General features: G+C 34.7%; 1 protein-coding gene across 1 annotated transcript in view; it reads right to left on the reverse strand.

The window, feature by feature from the left end:
* Positions 1–20,905, reverse strand: part of IQCM (IQ motif containing M) — a 474,905-nt gene that overhangs the window by 55,654 nt on the left and 398,346 nt on the right. The window contains exon 12 of the mRNA XM_053597778.1: positions 20,622–20,783. Within this exon, the coding sequence (XP_053453753.1) occupies positions 20,622–20,783 (162 nt within the window). The remainder of the gene's footprint in view (positions 1–20,621; positions 20,784–20,905) is intronic.

Raw genomic sequence — 20,905 nt, forward strand, 5'->3', positions numbered from 1 at the left:
GAAGTGACCCCACATGGATATAATAGTCTAATATTTACATCTTTAAGTGCTATATAAAAAAAAGAAATAAGCCTATGTCTTCCTAGGCCTAAGAAATTCCTCAAAACTTAAAAGTAAGACTAGTGAGGTTTTTTTCCCCCCCACAGGATATTCAAATTATAATATCTTTTTTTTATTTTTTTTTAACCATTAACAAGCCAACTGTGTATACCTACACCTTTCCTAAAGGGTATCCAATTCTCACATTTGTGTTCTAACATCTTTGAGTCAAAGTACACTGGCCATATGAAAAGTTGTCTATTTATTTGCCTTTGTGTTGGTTGTAAACAGTAGTAGTATCTCTGTAATACAATCTCACATTTTTACTCACTTATTAAAACTACATATTGAGCACCTATGATGTGCCAGCAGTGTGCAAGTTACTATGGATGCAAAGATTAATAAGCTGTGGCTCCCACCTTCCATCGCTCAGTGGTGTGGAATTTAGGAAGCAGATATGTAGACATCAACTATAATGTACTGTGCTAAGTGTTTTCAAAATGTCTCAACAGAAGAGTAAAGGAACTCAGAGGAGGTAGAGACTACAGAAATCTGAATGTCTCATAGTACAGTGCTCTTCAATTTAGTCAGCATTGGTGAAGGAGTTTCCAGTCAAGAGGGAGGATGAGTGGGGATCTTTGGTAAAAGGGAACATGTGCAAAGGTGTGTCCAGGGAAAGTTAAAAAGCTGAGAATGGGGCGGCGCCTGTGGCTCAGTCGGTAGGGCGCCGGCCCCATGTGCCGAGGGTGGCGGGTTCAAACCCGGCCCCGGCCAAACTGCAACCAAAAAATAGCCGGGCGTTGTGGCGGGTGCCTGTAGTCCCAGCTGCTCGGAGGCTGAGGCAGGAGAATCGCTTAAGCCCAGGAGTTGGAGGTTGCTGTGAGCTGTGTGAGGCCACGGCACTCTACCGAGGGCCATAAAGTGAGACTCTGTCTCTACAAAAAAAAAAAAAAAAAAAAAAAAAGCTGAGAATGGCAAAGAAGCAGGAGAGCAGCAGGTGATGTGTTGGAGAAAACAGTGAGGTCAGACCAGGAAAGGGTTGAATTTTGTTCTTGAAGCCAAAATCTTTTACTGTGTCCCTCTATTCACATGAAACCCTTCAGTATATGTATACTTATTTATGGATACATGAACATATATGCACATTACAAAAACACATTAGAAGTACAAATTTCAAAAGTACAAGATAAAAAATAAGATCAAATCGAGATGAAAGATTTCCTTCTCCTACCTAAGAGATCAGTCTATGCCTGTGTGCCCCACTTTAGAAGCTCCTTGAGGCAATGACAATCTAGAACAGATATGAAAACAAGGGAAGGCTGCGATCAGCTTTGCTTTTCAAACAGACTGACTCAGGGAGAAGTGAGGAGAATGGATTGAAAGAGGAAACCTGGCAGTGGAGAGATCAGGTGGAGCCCAGAGTGATTGTCCAGGAGATGGTGAGAGCCCAGGTTCAACCCTCAGCAAGGAACAGAGATTGTGGCTGATTAGATAGGGCAGGTGAAGAAGTGTGAATGCCAAGACCACAGTGAGAGTCTCTCCACCTGCCACGGCCCCTCAGAACCGCACGCCCCGGGAACACAGTGAGAGTCTCTCCACCTGCCACGGCCCCTCAGAACCGCACGCCCCGGGAACACAGTGAGAGTCTCTCCACCTGCCACGGCCCCTCACGGGACCACAGTGAGAGTCTCTCCACCTGCCACGGCCCCTCAGAACCGCACGCCCCGGGAACACAGTGAGAGTCTCTCCACCTGCCACGGCCCCTCACGGGACCACAGTGAGAGTCCCTCCACCTGCCACGGCCCCTCAGAACCGCACGCCCCGGGAACACAGTGAGAGTCTCTCCACCTGCCACGGCCCCTCACGGGACCACAGTGAGAGTCCCTCCACCTGCCACGGCCCCTCAGAACCGCACGCCCCGGGAACACAGTGAGAGTCTCTCCACCTGCCACGGCCCCTCAGAACCGCAGGCCCCGGGAACACAGTGAGAGTCTCTCCACCTGCCACGGCCCCTCACGGGACCACAGTGAGAGTCTCTCCACCTGCCACAGCCCCTCAGAACCGCACGCCCCGGGAACACAGTGAGAGTCTCTCCACCTGCCACGGCCCCTCACGGGACCACAGTGAGAGTCCCTCCACCTGCCACGGCCCCTCAGAACCGCACATCCATAGTTCCACTCTTCTTCTGCATGCCTTATAGCAAAGATAAATAAAATAAGGAAAAGTAAAGGACGGTTTATACACAAAATTGAGAGTTCTATTCAGATTATGAAGGAGTGAGTGTTGATGATATTGGTCTCCATATTTCTCTCTTTGAAAAATTTAAAAATAAAAATATAGCTTACTTACATACTTATATTTTAAAATCATTAACTACTGGAGAATTTTGATACTTATTAAATTCTCATTACAGAAACTAAGCGGTTTTGTTAAATTCAGTGAAATTTTGACATGTGAGAATTTCTTACCTTAAAATGACTAAACATTTCATACATCTGCAGATAGGTGCAAAATTGCTATCAACTCCCCTCTTCTGTTACAAAATTAATGAGTGTTCAGTGGAGCCATAACAAAGAATTTTCCTCTAGGCAAGTTATATAATAAAAACATTTCCAGTTCTAGTATGAATGTGAGGTCTTGCTTGAGATCCGATGATTTAAAATATGCACATTTTTGAAGATGACAAATGCTCCACAGAAGAATTCTTTTGATTCCCCTCATATTTAAAACCCCTGTCCTACCTTATCTATTCCTCTCCTAATGAATGTTTTCCTAAGGGAGGATTAAGGAACAATTAATGATTAACTTCAGAGAATTCCCCTCATTTCATCTGACTATGTAAAGATACTGAGCTGCAATACATTCTGAACATCCCCAAAGGACTCTGTCACTGCTACTGTGCCTTCTTCATAAAAGATGGTTTTACCCAAAACCCATTCCTTAAATGACCTCAGGAGGAACAGAGTTGCTTTCCCAATGTAAGTTTTTCTATTATATAATAATGCTAGGCTCTGAATTTCAGTCTCTGATTCATGGTCTACTCATTTTAGTTCAACTCTAAGAAAAAGGCAGTTTTAGAAAGTGGAAACAGGAGCTTGGGACAGGACACAGAGCCACGTAGTCAGGAAATAATCAACATTCAGGTTTGTCCATTGTGCTCCTCATGATAAAAATTCAATACTTTCATTTCCCCTTCTCTTTTCGAAAGCTCCTATTTTCTGCATTCTATACTTTTCATAAATAACTAAGATTTATGTCCTTCATCTTTGTAAATAAAAATAACCTAAACTTAAAATATTTAAAAATGAAATACTGTTCCTTCTAGCATCCAAAGTCCTATTTAAGAATTTTATTCTCACATTTACAGAACAATAATCAGAAGTTTCAAGTGTAAAAATTAATGAAATAGATTAAAAGGATTCATGGGCTCATAGCCTAACAAGTCACATAGGAAAAAATTGCAAATATGTGGAAATCTTTTGTTTTGCAGGTTCATGAAGAAAAATAATGTGCATCAAATCTAATAAAAATACATTTTATAACACGTACCTAATTATTTGTATGTTTTCTTTCATAATTCTTGTTTTTCCAATGTGTATCTGCTTCTAAATAAATTCACTCTGACTTCTAAACATGTCAATTACGCCAGCAAAAGAAATGTATACTTTGATTAAAATGCCATCATGTCACATTTCATCATATTTAAAAATGCATGCAGAGAAGGACAGCCTTGAACAGTTGAGGTTACCAAGAAAAATGACATTGCAGTCACTGGTTTGTGAAGAAAGCTCAATCACCATTTCTTGCTCATCATTCTTTGTAATTGATGATACCACTATATTAAAATGATCTACCATAAACTTTGGAATCTTGGAAAAAAAACATAACTCTTTAAACTTCAGTTTTTTACTATTCAAAATGGAAAAGAAAGTCTATCTATTGTATCTAGCTATTATGACCCTCACTATTAGTGAAATGATCACAGTGATCCGTGTGTTTTATAATTCTTCATCTAAATCACTTAATTAATGCAAATATTCAGAAGGAGGGCAGCAGGAACATGAGGTCCTTCCTTGCTGGAACCCAGATGGTTGTAACTCAGCCTTGTGGCTCCTATTAAAATTTTAGAGCAGGCAGAGCACTTTTCTAAATTTTCTAACCTAACAGCAATGTTCATCCTACATGTCTTCATGAATTGCAACCAAACCAAAAAATGGTGGGGGCTAAACGGGGACTAATAACCACAAATTCCAGTCTGGAATGTGGAGAGAAGTAGGAATATCTGCACAGATAGTTTTTTTGTTTATTTGTTTTTAAATAAACTCATCTATTCAGAGAGCCAGAAAGTGAGGTCTGTCAAATTTCTATTTCAGTTTAGAAAAGCTGAGGTGGGTAAAAGCTTGTGAGTAGTGTTGTTAATAGTTTAGTATCCTCCTTATCAGATGATTGAATGAATGTGACCCTAAAGGTTCAAAAGAATAATATATTTCTGCTAAATGATCTATTTTGTATTCAAAATAATTTTTTTTGAAACTGTACTATATGGTCTTTATGTAATTCAAGTTCTCATTCATTTGTTTAAATAATAGGCTATTAAGTACATGCCAGGCATTTTCACCTCACAAGGCAGTGTTTCCTCAATCCTTGGTATACATTAGAATCACCTGAGAAATCTGAAAATACTGTTGCTTGGGCCACACCCTAGACCATATTAATCCATGCTGTCCAGGTGATTCCAATGTGTATCCAGGCTGAGAATCCTGGGGCTAGCAGTGGGGGATACAACTGTGAACCTTTGGACACAATCCAAGCTGTCATGGACCCACAGTTCTTGAGGTAAGAATTAGTTCATGTGCTATTGAAATAGTATAATTTTAGGAGAACGAGAGCCATGATGAAAGCACAGAAGCTTGCTGTACTTGATAGGGAAAGAAGGACCAAGGGTGGGACTCTTGGTAGTGGTTAGTGAATCCTGCAGAAACAGGCTTGCAAAGATCTAGGAACAGAGTTTCATAGAAGGAAGAAATAACTAGCATATGGCTTTTAAGGTGATATCTTCAAGGAATTGAAATAAAGTAAGGAGGTCAGTGAGCATGGGGTGTACAATGTAGCAGAAGGAAAATGAGAGGAAAGTCAGGCAATGAGGGATTTCAGGCAAAGAAATGTCATGCTCTAGTATTCAGAATTACAAATCATTCTGATTTTCCATGGAAAGCAGACAAGGTGGGCAAGAGAAAAATTAGAGGATGTAAATGGACTAAACCAGAGGTAATGCACCTTGAACAAGACTATAAAGTGGAGAGCTGGGTGTGCTTTGTGCACTGGGTAATGGTGATAACTGACAGAGCTGGGTAATGAAGTTTACTATGCAATTCTCTCTGTTTTTGTGTATGTTGAAAATTTCAGTAATAAAAAGTTACCTAAATATATAAGTGAACTGGGAAAAAAGTATTTTTTTTCCTTTGAGATAGTCTCATTTTGTTGCTCTTGGTTGAGTGCCGTAACGTCATAGCTCACAGCAACCTCAAACTCTTGGGCTCAAGTGATCCTCTTGCCTCAGAGACAGGGTCTCATTCTTGCTCAGGCTGGTCTCAAACTCATGAGCTCAAGCAATCCACCTGCCTCAGTCTCCCAAAGTGCTAGGATTACAGTCGTGAGCCACCACGCTCAGCTAGGGAGGTAAAAATTTTTAATGTGAGAATTTCATATACTTTCTAGTTTTATAAAGGGATCAGAAAGACTTTCACAGGTATGTGAGGACTTAAGTAGTTTTCACATTATCTGAGACATACTTTAGCTGATAGAATAATAACTGAATTAAATAATGTAAAGTTGCATCTAATAGATTTTTTTTTCTTGTTTGCTTTGGAGCCTGAGCTCAAAGACCTCCCTGGATGCTATAGGCTGATTTGACTTTGTCCTACACTTTTTCCCTTACCAGTGTTCCTGTGTTTGCTGCCTTCCAGTCTCAGGAAAATGTGTCTCTTGTGCTACATTCGTACAAGGTTGATTATTAAGATCCTTTAAGACTCTTCCTAAAACTTGATGGAGAGATTCCCTGGAGATCATCTGGCTGCGAGCCTGTCTCCTGGCTCGTGGGTTTTGCTCTGCTGCTGTCAGATCAGAACTGTGGTGCAGCTCTCACGCCAGGTGGTCTCCGTTCTGTGGTTTGGATGCTCTGGACATTTTGATTTCACTGGAACTTGTCCTAACTGAAGATATTTTGGGGTGCCACCTCATTCTTTTGCCTGAAGTTCCACTGGAATTTATTAATTTTCTAATGTGACTAAATTAAAAATGTAATTCATTATACACTACACTGGACACTTTTGATGGGTTCTTCACAGATTGGGTACATAAAACCTGCTGCACTCAAAATCCACAAAAGGTCATTTAAAGTTGCCCAGTTGAGTCATTCCCTCTCTGCTGTGCAGGAGAAAGACACATTTAACTGTTTCTTTGCCGGTGATCTGCCATTGTTCCACATATTCAGATGCCTAATGCTGAGAACATATTCCCTATTTCCTTTTCTGCTTTATTTATTTTAAAGGCACGTTAAAATTTGTAGAAATAGCAACTTGAAGATTGAGGGCATTTACCATAGTAATTTGGATTTGTGCGATGAGTGAGGGTTGTACAATGATTGGTTCTATTTCCCTCTAGAACTTTGCATGGCTAACTGTTTATACAGTTAGATACTCTGCTGGGAGAATTACTAATTTTTTTTTTTCCTTGAACAAAAGCAAAGGAGCATAAAGTAACAGATTGCCCATTTTCCTGGGGGAGAACTATGATTGATGCTCTTCTGCATCTGTTAGACTCATATCAAATGACCCAAATTACTCAATTATTAAATCAAGAAAGATTACTAAACTTTCCCATAGCTGACAGTATCTGTCCATCTGTCCAATGTTTTCTTCATTATCATCTTCCATCCAGACATGTGAATATTCCTGAGTTAACTATGGTAGAAGTCAGTACAAATAGATGTGTTTAACTTTATTAACTTACACAGGGAACTGTCTACTAACTCATTATGCAATTGAGGAAATATACATAAAAATGAAGATATCATTTCAGTAGGTAGAAAACCCAAATATTTTTAAAATTTACTTTTTTTTAATTATTTTTTATTAAATCATAACTTTGTACATTGATGCATTTATGGGATTCAGGGTACTGCTTTGATATACATTGTGAAATGTTTACATTGAACTAAGTAACACATCCATCACAATTATACTCATTTCTTAATAGTTTTGAAATGTACCATTGCATCATGCGCATTAGTATTTTCTAAATTTTTCATGATAAGCATGTGTTACTGTTATAGTAAAAATTGATTTTAAAATTTATATGTATTGAATTTCATATTCCCTATGTTTATAATTATGTAAAAACTAAGAAAATACAACAAAAAGTTAATGGTATAATAGCTATGTCTTGGTAGCATATTTTATAGGTGATCTAAAGCACTTAGTAAATATAGAGTAAATGAATAAGGTTTCTTCATTATCCTAATTTTAGATAGTAATGAGTAAACATTGGATTATTCTTAAAATAACTGATAAAAAATGTAAACATTGGTCATTGATGTTGGCCCCAAAGAACTAATTTCTTGCCTTCCCCCAGAAAATGTTATTGATTACCACAATCTAAAATCACCGATAACAATATTCTATCTATTTGCCATATACAAGAATACCACCCAAATAATTGTATATAAGTGTTGGTCTTGCATTTGAAATCTGCTTGAATCTTTTATTCTGATCTACTTTTCCACAGGTTACATGTTTAGTATCCTATTTTAAATTTTTTTAATTATAGGCTGAGAAGTCCTACTGCCTTGTTTCTTGCTACAGTCTTCTTTCTAGCTATGCATTCTAGGTATATTTCCTCTCTCTGATTGTTTCTTTGACACTTGTCCCATTAGATTTCCATGAGGTTTAAAAAAATTACTTAAAAAATTCAATTAAGTCATTTAGCACAGTGTTTTGTATACATAACTCATTCAATACATGCAAATTGTATTTTTTACTTTCAAATAATATAGTGTCTGAAACACATTTCTATGTTCACAAAATAGACGTTGAATTGCTTTGATGTTAAATAATTACAATTAATCTCAAACTTAAAACCAGAAACTGAAAGCAAAATACTGGTTATTATTTAACACTGAGTACATATTGTAGGACACACCTGAGTGTGTTCTATAATGTGAAAGAACTGTTGGGTGGCGCCTGTGGCTCAGTGAGTAGGGCGCCGGCCCGATGTACCCAGGGTGGCGGGTTCAAACCTAGCACTGGCCAAACTGCAACAAAAAAATAGCCAGGCGTTTTGGCAGGCGCCTGTAGTCCCAGCTACTCGGGAGGCTGAGGCAGGAGAATCACCTAAGCCTAAGAGCTGGAGGTTGCTGTGAGCTGTGTGATGCCACAGCACTCTACAGAGGGCCATAAAGTAAAACTCTGTCTCTAAAAAAGAAAAAAAAAAAAAAGTGAAAGAACTGTTTTTACTACCGAAATACATAGGTTGTACATATATCAAGATAGAAATAATTCTCTTGACTTTTGCCCATATCTATGACAGTGTGCACGGAGGCACCAGCACTTAACACAAAATTCTTTTCCTACCCATCTCTTCCATAACTTTCCTTTCTGCCTTTAAATTTTACTCTTAAAATCTATTAAAATCTATTGTAGGTGCCCCTTAAACAGACTGTCAGATGGAGGTTACCAACATCATGAATATTCAATAGTGCCAAAATATTATATTCTAGGCATATTTTGTAGTTCGGGCATTCCAGGAGTCTGGAACCATGGTCCAGGCCATACCATCCCCCAAAATGGACAGTCAGTAATCGTGATGTTAATATGTAAAGAGAGATACGTGGCAGTCATGATAACTGAGCTCGTCGTGTCCACAAATGAAGAAAATATGGTTAAAATTATTGGAAGATCTTTATTATTTACAACCTGCCACAAATTGTATTTTATAAAATTATAAGTATTTTGTATAAGCAGCTGTCAATGTATTTATTAAATAACTCCAGTATCCAGGTGTTTGCATATCAAATGAAACCTGGGAGCCTCTACATGTTTTAGTATTCATCACTCACTATTTTCTCACAAAATGCAAACAGTAAAAGATAAAAAAAATCATATTCATACGTTGATTATGTGTCTAAATGTGCCTATATTTTTATATGTCTATTTATATAGACTGTCTAAATATCTATATTTTTTCCTTTTTTAACCAACTAGTAAAAAGCACTGAAAAAATACCTATTTATATAGAAATATCTATGCTCCACATTTTAAGCCTTTAAGGGGGAAAGACAACTATGGTTTTAGTATAAGATTTACATTCTTGTTTAATGGTCACCTTAAAGACGTTTAATATCTTGTAAGCCCTCTAGATAAGCTTATTTAATAAGTTAATGTATTCTAATATTATATAATCGAAACAGAGTTCAGGCAAACTATATTTGAACTGAGATTAACATAATCACATAACTTTAATAGAAAGTCTTATCAGCTCCCTACGATTATCAAATTTTCTAATTTAACTGACAGTCAAACAACACGGAGGTCAATTATAAAAATTCCAAAGTACTGTGAAAACATTTTCACTTCATTATGTTACAATCTTGGAGGGGAAAAGTCATCATTTTCCCCTATGGATATTAAATGATTTTCAGCTTAAACAAAGTTTACATCTAATAAGGATCAGTTTTTATTTTACATGAGTTTTCAAAATAAAGTACTCTTTCCTACTATTTAATATGTATACTTGGAAAAGGAAAAGATTAGAGGTTAAAATAGGTATGCAAAGCAAGATTTGAGGGGGGCAAAAATGCATGCTCAGAATTTTCCAAACAGGTTAGAACCCAATGAGTCCAGAAACAATAAGAGATTTCCAGGGCTAGGATGCTAGGACCAAAGCCTTTGATTCACTTCTACTCCCAAGACAGAGGGGGAACAGTAGTATTTCAGTTTCTGCTTCAGAAAATATTCAAAGAACAAATAAAGCAACTGATTTTTAAGACTGAGGAAAACAAAGAGAAAAACAAAGACTAGTAAATAAATAAATGTAGTATTTACTTTGTCCAGAAAAATTACTTTTCATAAAAATCCAGGATATTTGGAGGTGTGTGTGTGTGTTTAGAGGGTGGAGTATAGGCCTACTGTAAACCTGAACTTGAACCATTGGCACAGTTACAATTAAGGGCAATCCTGGACAAGCCACTTAACCTCTGAGTCTTCATGTCCTCAATATAAATGATACTTCTCTAATACCTCCCATCTGACTCTCTGTAAAAATTAAAAGAGAGTTAAGCAAAAATATGTACTATCCCTTCCAAGACTTCATATTCTCTAGTTATAAATATTTTATAAAATACTAAAATAAACTATGATAAATTAATAAAAAGTGGTTATACTACAGAGCAAGCTTGTTTATATTTTACTTCTTTGCAATTTTACAAATTTAAGCAATCTACCTTTATATTTAATTTATATATTAAAATATTAATGAGATTTACATTGATTGTTGTAGAGTGAAATAGTGTTTACTCCTTAGTAAATAAGTTCACTATTTTTAATTACTATTACTTTAGACAGGTTGTTAATGCCTATACTAAATGTTTTAGTTGAAGGGACACGTTTTTAAAAAGTTTTTTAAAACACTTCTTTTTAAAATTTTAATTATTATGGGTATATAATAGTTATATATTTACATTGAATGTTTTGATATAGGCATATAATGTGTATTAAACAGGGCAATTGGGATATCAATAAATTTAAGCATTTATCATTTCCTCGTGTTAGGAATATTCAATTCCACTCTTTTTTTTTTTTTTTTTTGCAGTTTTTGTTTGGGGCCGGGTTTGCACCCACCACCTCTGGCATATGGGGCTGGCGCTCTACTTCTTTGAGCCACAGGCGCTGCCCTAATTCTACTCTTTTATTTATATTAAAGTATGCCACTACTTATTGTTGACTAAAGTCACTTTGTTGTGCTATCAAATATTGTTCATGCTATCAAATTATATTTTTGCACCCGTTAAGTACTCCCACTTTATCCTCCCTTCCTGACTACCCTTCCCATCCTCTGGTAATCATACTTCTACTCTCTTGTCTTTTGACACCAATTGTTTTAATATTTCATTCCCACCTCTGAGTGGAAACATGGGCGATTTGCCTTTCTGATCTTGGCTTATTTTGCTTAACATAATGTTCTCCAGTTCCAACCATGTTGTTGCAAACGGCAGGATTTCATTCTTTTTGTGGCTATATAATATTGCACTGTGTATATGTACCACAATTTTTCTATCCAATCCACAGATGAACATTTACATTGATTCAAAATACTGGCTATTGTGAATAGTGCTGCAATAAATATGGGAGTGCAGATATATCCTTTCAATATAACGAATTGCCCTCCTTTCGATATATACCTAGCAGTGGGATTGTTGGGTCTCATGGTAGTTCTATTTTTATAAGTTTTTTTGAGGAAACTCCAAACTGTTCTCTAGAGTGGTTATGCTAATTTACATTCCTACCAACAGTGTACAAAGGTTCCCCTTTCTCCACATCCTTACCAGCATCCGTTATTGCCTGTTTTTTTGATAAAAGCCATTTTAATGGGGGTTAGATGTTATCTCATTGTAATTTTGATTTGCATTGATTTCTCTGATGACTGGTGATGCTGAGCATGTTTTCATATACCTGTTGGCCATTTGTATGTTTTGAGAAATGTCTGTACAGATCTTTTGCCCATTGTTAATTGGATTATTCTATTTTTTCCTATTGAGTTGTTGAAGCTCTTTATATTAATCCCTTATCAGATGAGTAGTTTACAAATATTTTCTCCTATTTTGCAGGTTGACTTTACTTTGTTGATTGTTTCCTTTGCTGTACAGAATCTTTTTAACTTGATATGATTCCATTTGTCCAATTTTGCTTTGGTTGCCTGTGCTTTGGGGGTATTATGCAAGAAAGCATTGCCCAGCAAAATGTTCTGAAGTGTTTCCCCAATGTTTCCTTTTTAGTACTTTCATATTTTCAGGTCCTAGATTTAAGTTTTTAATGCCATTTTGATTTTATTTTTGCATATGGCAAGAGATATTGGTCTAGTTTCATTCTTCTGCATGTATTGAAAAGATTGTCCTTGCAAGGGGAATCTTTTTCTGTGACCCTAAAGTTAAAGAAGTCCTCCTCATTCTTCAAAGGTATCCACAGCATTATTTATATCATGGCTCATGCCTTTCTCTCTCAGAAAGTCTTTTATTTACCCTCCCTCTCAAGATTGCTTAGCAGAGCAACAGAGCACTCAATATGTGCTTTTTTATGTCCCTCATCATTTCATATGTTTATTGTAGCTAATTATGTAATTTATCATTTCTCCACTCTAAACTAACATGGGAGGGAAGATGTTTTATTTATCTTTAAATTTTCCTGTTGTCTACAACAGAATATTTAACATAACACACTCAATAAACATTTGTAGAGTGACTGAATGATGCTTTTATATCATCTTGGACTTCTGGCTTCATAATAATTTATATTTTATTTATTAATTTAAAAAAATTAATATTAAAGAACTATCCCACACTGTATTATAGCCATATGATACTACAATAACCTTTGAAGGAACTCAGAAAGAGCAAAATAATTTCAAAATATATAGTATTATATAGTGATAGGGAAAAAAAGTATTCTTTTTTTTTTTTTTTGTAGAGATAGAGTCTCACTGTACCGCCCTCGGGTAGAGTGCCATGACGTCACATGGCTCACAGCAACCTCCAGCTCTTGGCCTTACACGATTCTCTTGCCTCAGCCTCCCAAGCAGCTGGGACTACAGGCACCCGCCACAACCCCCAGCTATTTTTTTGTTGTAGTTTGGCCAGGGCTGGGTTTGAACCCGCCACCCTCGGCATTTGGGGCCGGCGCCCTACTCACTGAGCCACAGGCGCCACCTTGAAACAGCTCAGCTGCTATAGTATTTCTTCACATATGTATTCATATAACAACCACTTTATGCACACATATCTACTATGGGCTGGGAATTATAGTGGGGAATAAGGATAATTAAATAAAACACATTATCAAAAGCTTAGAGAACTGTCAGGGCAAGAGATTTTTCCAAATAAATATTCTATTTTAACAAGTCTGAAATGTAGTTTTACCACATTTAAATGTAGTTTTAAATATAAAATAATTTTAAGTGGTTTTGAAATATAAAATTATAAAATAGCCTCATACATTTCTCATTTTACTTTATAATGATAAATATTCTTTTTATTACAGTTTAACATAGCAAAATCAAAACAAGGGTAAATTTACAAACAAAGAACAAGATATCATAAATGAGCCTTTTTTCTTTTAAAATTGAAGAATACAGCATACATATGGAGGTTCAGAATGATATTTTTCACTTTCTAATATTTTATTATAATAATTAATAAACTATGTACATTAAAATGTATAGAATATGTAGAAAAATTAGAAAATTCAGCCACACTAAAACAATAAATAAAATCCACTGGACTTACATAATCTAGAGATTCAAATTTGTATATTCTTAATTCATTTTATGTATAATTATATGCAATTATTATATATGACAAGCTGTACTATAGGCTTTTTCAGTAAAATGCATTTTTCATATTTTCTTATAAGTAAATATTTAATAACATATTTTCAACTTCACATAGAATTCCATCTTATTTATGTTTCATAATTTATTTAATTATTCTACTATTGCTGGAAATTTACATTATCTGCATATTTATTTTAATCACAATGCAGACCTCAATCTACACGTATCAAACAATTCAACTTTTTCTTGTAATGTCATGAGTTTGCTTCTTAGGAGGACTTCCAACATCACTAGTGACACTTGGTATGAGCATCGCGGTGTTAGTTAAAGTTTATAGTCTTACACTAAACACAATGAAAAGTATACGAGAACCACAAGAAATCACTTTTTATTGTGATAAACTATTTACTGGAGAAACAAACGGCTCACATGGAGATGATGAGGGCCATGAACCATGTTAAGCAGATACCTGCAACAAATGAGCTCACCATAATAACAATGGGAGGTGGCTATGAAATTGTTACAGTAGTACAGTACTATCACAATTAATATTCTGCAGTTATGACTTATCACTGCATCTTTATATTTGTTTGTATTTCTCTTGACTATAAATGGTGGTATGTCCAGTCTGTAAGTTTTGTGTGTGTCAACGTTTTGATAAGTCTTAAATTTTTATAAAAGATTAGTGAACATTTTATGGTAGTAAATGATAAAATAGACTAGTATCTACACATATTTTATGTAGTCATGACATAACTTTTCTTAATTATTTTAGTATTTTTAGGCTATGCATTCATTTGTGAGTTTTTTCACATTGACACAAATCTCCTGAAAATACTCCAGTATATATATTTATAAAAAAAATATGTAAATGTAAAATATGTATATGTAAATACATGTATATGTAAAATAAATAAATAAATAAAAATTTAAAAAAAGAATTCATGCATAAATGGACCTGTGCAATTCAAACCCGTGTTGTTCAAATGTCAACTGTATATATGAAACTACTTGGGTAGGTAATTTATATTATCTATGTATTTCATTTCAAGAAGGTAAAAGTAAATTATAAAATAGTTGTTACTTTAAGTGCAGATTGGGTCAAAAAAGTTTAGAACCACTACTCTAGGAGAAATTTCTCTTAAGCAAGATTGTGCTTTCCACAGTGTCTAAAATAGGAGCAAATTGGCATTGAGTTAGACTCTCATTAACATTTCCTTTTTTATATCAATTTTAACTGGGTAGAGACACTTTTATGCAAACTTCCAAGTTCTTTATTATATTCTGAAACAATGACCTTATTACATAAAATAACCATTTAAAATGTAAGGAGCTACTCTAATCTCTCATTATATATCTATCTATCTATCTATATATATATATAAATAGAGAGAGAGATAAAATATAGATACAGATATCTATATATAAAAATAGATATAGATATATATTACTTTAACCTCTAAAGATATAATATCTAATTATATAGAAACAGATACATGTATTTATGGCTATGAGATAGGCATAAATTATATGAACAATATTTGAACAGTGTAAGGATATGTATTTCCAAAGAATTATTAATATGTTGCTTTATTTGCCATTGCATATTTTGTCACAAATTTATTGGTATTTATAAAACCATTGTCTTAAAAAAAGTCCCATGCTAAATTGTGTAGGAGTAGAAACAAACAAAAGTAATTTCTTAAAATGAAGTTTCCACACTTATAATTTTCCTATTCTCTTTCCTCTTTTCTACTCAGTATGTCTAACCTACTACATAAAAACAAACTCATATTTTGTCTTTTTTATAGAATCATCTCTTAAACTGCCAGATGTAGTCCTTTTCTTTTCCTAGGCTCACAATTACACTTAATTGCTTCTATTATATCAATTAGCATGCAATATATAATTTTTTTCTTTATATGTCTGTTTATAGAGAGTAACATTTCCCCACATTCCTAAGAACAGCCTAACAGTTCTACAGCTATGCTAACAAGTTAAAATTAGAACTTTTTTTTAAACCTATTCAATGCATCAATTATGATTCTACAGCCATGGTGACAAGTAACTCCCAGAACCAGTTTTAAACATGTTTTATCAATCAGTGACAGTCAACTTCAATAAACCATACTTCCAAAAGCCAACCAATCAGTGAGAGACCATACTTTTGAAAGTTGACCAATGAACAAAAGTCTCACTCTAGTAACACATTTGGAAAATCTAATCAACAACTCAAGACTTTCCTGAGTAAACACGCTTAGAATCCTAGGTTATTTCACTCCCACTGCTATAAGCCACTAATCACTGACTTACATGCTGTCTATGATAATTACCACTGCTGTGTAACTAGAAGCATAAAACAACAGAAATTTATCTCACACAGTGCACGAGAGTTAGGAATCTTGATGTGGCTTCACTAGGTGGTTCAGGTGCAGGGTTGTCTCTTATGAGGTTGCAGTCAAGCTCTCACAGGAGCTGTAGACATCTGAAGGACTGGCTGGGCTGACTCACGGGAAGGTCTCAGTCCAGCAGCACACAAAACTCTCCACAGGGCTGCTGGAGAGTCCTCATGACGTGGCAGCTAGGTTTCCTCCGAGTGAATTATCCAACTGAGAGCAAGGCAGAAGCCAGAAGATACGTTGTGACCTAGCCTCTGAAGATCTTTTCTGACCTACCCTTAGAAGTGGTCTGTATTCTACTGGTAACAGGCCAATCCTGATACAGTATGAGGGGGAAATACACAAGAGTATGAATACCAGGCAGCAAGTCATTGGGCCATCCTGGAGGCTCATTACCACTCCTCCCCAAACCCTATGTAAAATAAACAGTCTGAGTTGCTCAGGGAGACTGTGTTTCACCAGCATAACTCTGCTTTACTTAAGTGAGCAGTAATTCAACTTTGTATTTTCATTTCAGATATTGAGTGTTGGGACATCTTTGGCTATTTCTACATGTTTTCCAAGATCTTTTGAAGTTCCTCAATTTGTAGCATTCTATTTCACCTATGGGCCACTATGAGTGCTCATTCAATCTACTTGAGTAAAACTCTCATAATGCTTTAGATCTGCTAGAATGTGTACACCTCTAGGAAAGGGACTAAGTCAAAGTTTTCAATTTTTATTTCCAAGGATATAGTAGGCATTCAATTAATACTTGTTAAATAAATAGATGTGCACAACATTTCCTATATGTAAGCAGATATAAATGATATAAAACATATTGATCTGCTTTCAAATCAGATTTGTGTTTTTCATTTTGTAATAATTAATCCTACATAATAAGCCAAAGAATGGGCTCAAAATTAAGCTTAGTTTTGACAAGAGTAATAAATGCTTATATTCTAAATAAGGGAGGGGGGCAAGACTAATCAGGGTAGCACATTTAAGAAGGCAAAATAAATTATCCACATATCATATAGTTATAAGAAAATATGACAAAATTAGATGAAAAATTATGGAAGCCAAATAAATGCTGGGATATATATTTTTAAAAGTCTTTAAAAAGTATGAGAATATACACAGAACTAGTAGTAGCTAAGATTATATTCACAATAAATCAGACATGTATTGGATTATCACATCTTATTCTGAGCCCTATCACTTAAAAAATGAGAAATTTAAAAAATGTTCAGAGGGACGTGCCAAAAGATATCAAGGATTAGAAGGAAGGAGTCTAAAGAATACTTTAAATAGCCCACTTTAGAAAAAAAGAGTCATAATAAGCCATGCATAGCCTTTACTTTGTGGATGTGAAAAAGTTTCAAATGTAATAAATGATATATAAGAAAAGAAAGTCTTATTTTGTGAAGTAGAAAATTCTGAGGGATCATCATCAAAAATCAGCCTTGACTGTCAAGGACAATTGTGTCATTGCCAGATTCTTGAAAGATGAGAGACACTTTCCTTTACTTAATGTAAGTCCAGTTATGCCTTAAGGCAGTGGAACAAAATGAATGACATTAAAATATCTTGTACCCTTTTAATGGAAAACAGTGATTGGGGCAAGAAATCAGGTTCTAGTATTAATTACATAATTTAATTAACCTTATGTTAGAAGGGTAAATAAAAATGTATTATAGGAAGTGGTGGAAATTATATATGAAAATGAAGCATAAGAACTAGTGGTCTTTGCCCATTACTCAGATCTGAACTAATTAGAAACTTTACCATAATATGATAATATAATTTTGGTTAAAACAGACATTGGAGTGAGAAAGTAATTTAATCATTCATTTGTATTCCCTAAATAGCTTCCTTGAAAGATACAGCTAGCCTTTCTCTTCAAGGTATCTCTATTAGAATTCTAAGAATTATAGTGCTAACGTGTTCCTCAAAATAATCTACAGTTTCCAGGTTAAAACTCAGGCAACATAATAAAAGTCTAATGAAGAAGAAAAAGCTCTGCATATATGTGACAGGCCTGAGGGACAGGCGAGCTTAAGGACAGACAGTGCATAAGGGAAGATAAGTGAAGACACTTATCTTTTTCAAAGATAAGATCATTTTCCAATATAGCTCTTCCAAAAGTAAGTTTGACAAGACATATATCCCTGGAAAAAATTTAAAAACTTGTGGTTTACTTGCTATAAGATTATAATAACTGAAAAGGAATTCTTTGTACATATAAGCAAGTTGATATCATGACATATAGCATTCAGTTATATTAAAGACACTATTCTAGGAATTCGGAGATACAAAAATATGAGTATACCAGGTATTTTTAGAGAACGTATGTTCCTAATACTAGATAATTTGTTATCAACCCATGTTGTTATGTTGTTTATGGAGGATTCATATCTCTATTTGCTCCTCAACTCTTGCTGGTGATATAGCTCTGGATCTACAAAGTCAAATCAATAAACAGGAGTGCCTACATTGTGGAGTAGTAATGTTGGAACACATAATAAATTCCTAAGATATCTTCCCTAAAATGTGTCTAGTTAAGGAGTTACTCAGTTTTAGGAAGGACTTCCATAATAGACATCTTTTTCAAGGCATATGCTGCAACTCTCTTGTCAGTCAATTTATTAACAACTATAATTCAAAATGATGCAAGGCTCTGGGCACTTAATCAAAGAAAATTTTTAAAAAACAACTTAAAAGCTGGGAAGACAGAGTTCTCAAGTTACAATACAATGCCACTTGCATATTTCCTTCGTACTGTTTTATTTTATCAAAGTGTTTCCAAATGGACACTAAACAACAAATGCAAATCTTTAGAATGACACAATCACATTCTGGCAATCTCAGATGGAAAACTGCAGAGAAAATAAATAGCACCCAGGGTTCCGAATTATCTTAATGGAAACCAACTTCAGATATTATTTTTTATAATATTCTTCCCTTTCTTTCCCTCCTTTTCTCCCTCTAGGCTGTCCATCCCGGAACTGTACCCACAAATATACAGTTATTGTGCACCAAAGTGATTATGTTGAATTTATGACTCTGTTTAAATACATGTAAAAATGCAAGTTTTAAAATTTAAAGATAAAACATCTTTCAAAAGTATTACCAACATACAAGTTTCACTGTCTTGATTCTTTAATCTTTATTTTTGCAGCTTTCTCCATTGAAGTTTAAATGGCAAACACGAAAGAGCATCTATTTATATATTGGGTGAATTCCGGCATGAATACATCCATGAAACCATCAGCAAAATAAAGACAGTTCCATCACCTTCAAATTTTCAAACACATCACCTCTCATTCCCACATCCAACTCCATGCCAAGGCAATCACGGATCTGCTTCTGTCACTATTGGTTAATTTGCATTTTCTGGAATTTTACTTAAATGGCATCATATTATAGGTACTATTTTTGATCTGGCTTCTTTCACTTAGCATAATTATTTTGAGATTCATCCATGTTGTTATATATATAAAACAGTATCAATGTATTTTTAAATATTCCTGAGTATTCTACATTGATATATCACAATTTGTTTATCCATTCATCTGTAGACGGGCATTTGTTTTTAGTTTGGGTCTTTTACAAAAAAAAGGTACTGTAATATTCATGTATAAGTTTTTTAATGAACATACACTAATATTTTATTTTCTTTTGTGTTAATTATATAAAAGTCTAATGGCTTTCTATTATGGTAGGTATATGTTTAACTTTGTTAAGAAAGTGCTAAACTATTTTCCAAAGTGCTTTTGCCCTTTCACATTTGCACTAACAGAATATTGTTCCAGTTACACAATAGCAAAAGCTTAAGTCACAAATGAATACAGTGGTAAACTGTGTCAAAATTAAAACTTCTTCTCTTCAAAAGATACTATTAAAAGAAAGAAAAGATAAAACACAGACTTGAATAAAATACAAAGCATCTATATGTTAAGAGATTTGTACCCAGAATATCTAAGGAGTCTCAAAACTTAAACAATATAAAAATAATCAAAAGATGCAAACAGACACTTCAACAAAGAAGATAAGATGCACAAATGAAAAATACATGAAAAGATGTTGAATATCATTATTTACTTGAGAAATGCAGATTAAAACCACAATGAGATATAAGTACACATTTATTAGATTGGCTAAAATTAGAAAGACTGATTATACCAAGTGCTGATGTAGCTGCAGAACAAATGTAACTCTCATATCTCTGTCAGTGAACAATATGGAATGGTATAACCACTGTGGAAAGCAGTTTAGCCAAGAAAATGCAAGCACATATCTAATACAGGACTTTAATGAATGTTCATAGCACCTTCACTTGTGGTAGTCTCAAAGTGAACAACTGAAAAGTCCACCAACAGGTCACTAGACAAACATACTATATTTCCATTATTCTAGTGAAGTCATCAAAGCATAAAAGAATCATTTTTTAAATTGCAGGCCAATATCTAGGAATTAAAGAGAAAATTCTAAAGGGTCTATGTATCATCCCACATCATCTAAATTATGCATATGAATATATTTTATTAAATATTGTAAAATATAATTTCTTCTTTATTATAAAAATAAAGTTCACTGTCTTACCTATATATCTATATCCTTCTTCCCCATTTATTATAGGTCTCAGCCAAGTTGACTTCAGTTGTGCATTATTACGCACCTGGGCCCCTTGAGGAGGATAGAGTGTAAATATCATTTCAATTGCTTTGGACTTTTTGGTTAGTTCAGAATGTTTTTCGTGGTCACCTGTAAAAAATAAAGAAAGAATATTTAAAGTTTTAGACATTTGATAGAATGCCTTCATATTTAAGAGATGCAAATTAAAAACTAACAATTTGAATACTGCAAGTTATATTGAAAACTTAATG

This window comes from Nycticebus coucang, chromosome 1 (genome assembly GCF_027406575.1).
Source record: "Nycticebus coucang isolate mNycCou1 chromosome 1, mNycCou1.pri, whole genome shotgun sequence".
Taxonomy (NCBI): Eukaryota; Metazoa; Chordata; class Mammalia; order Primates; family Lorisidae; genus Nycticebus; species Nycticebus coucang.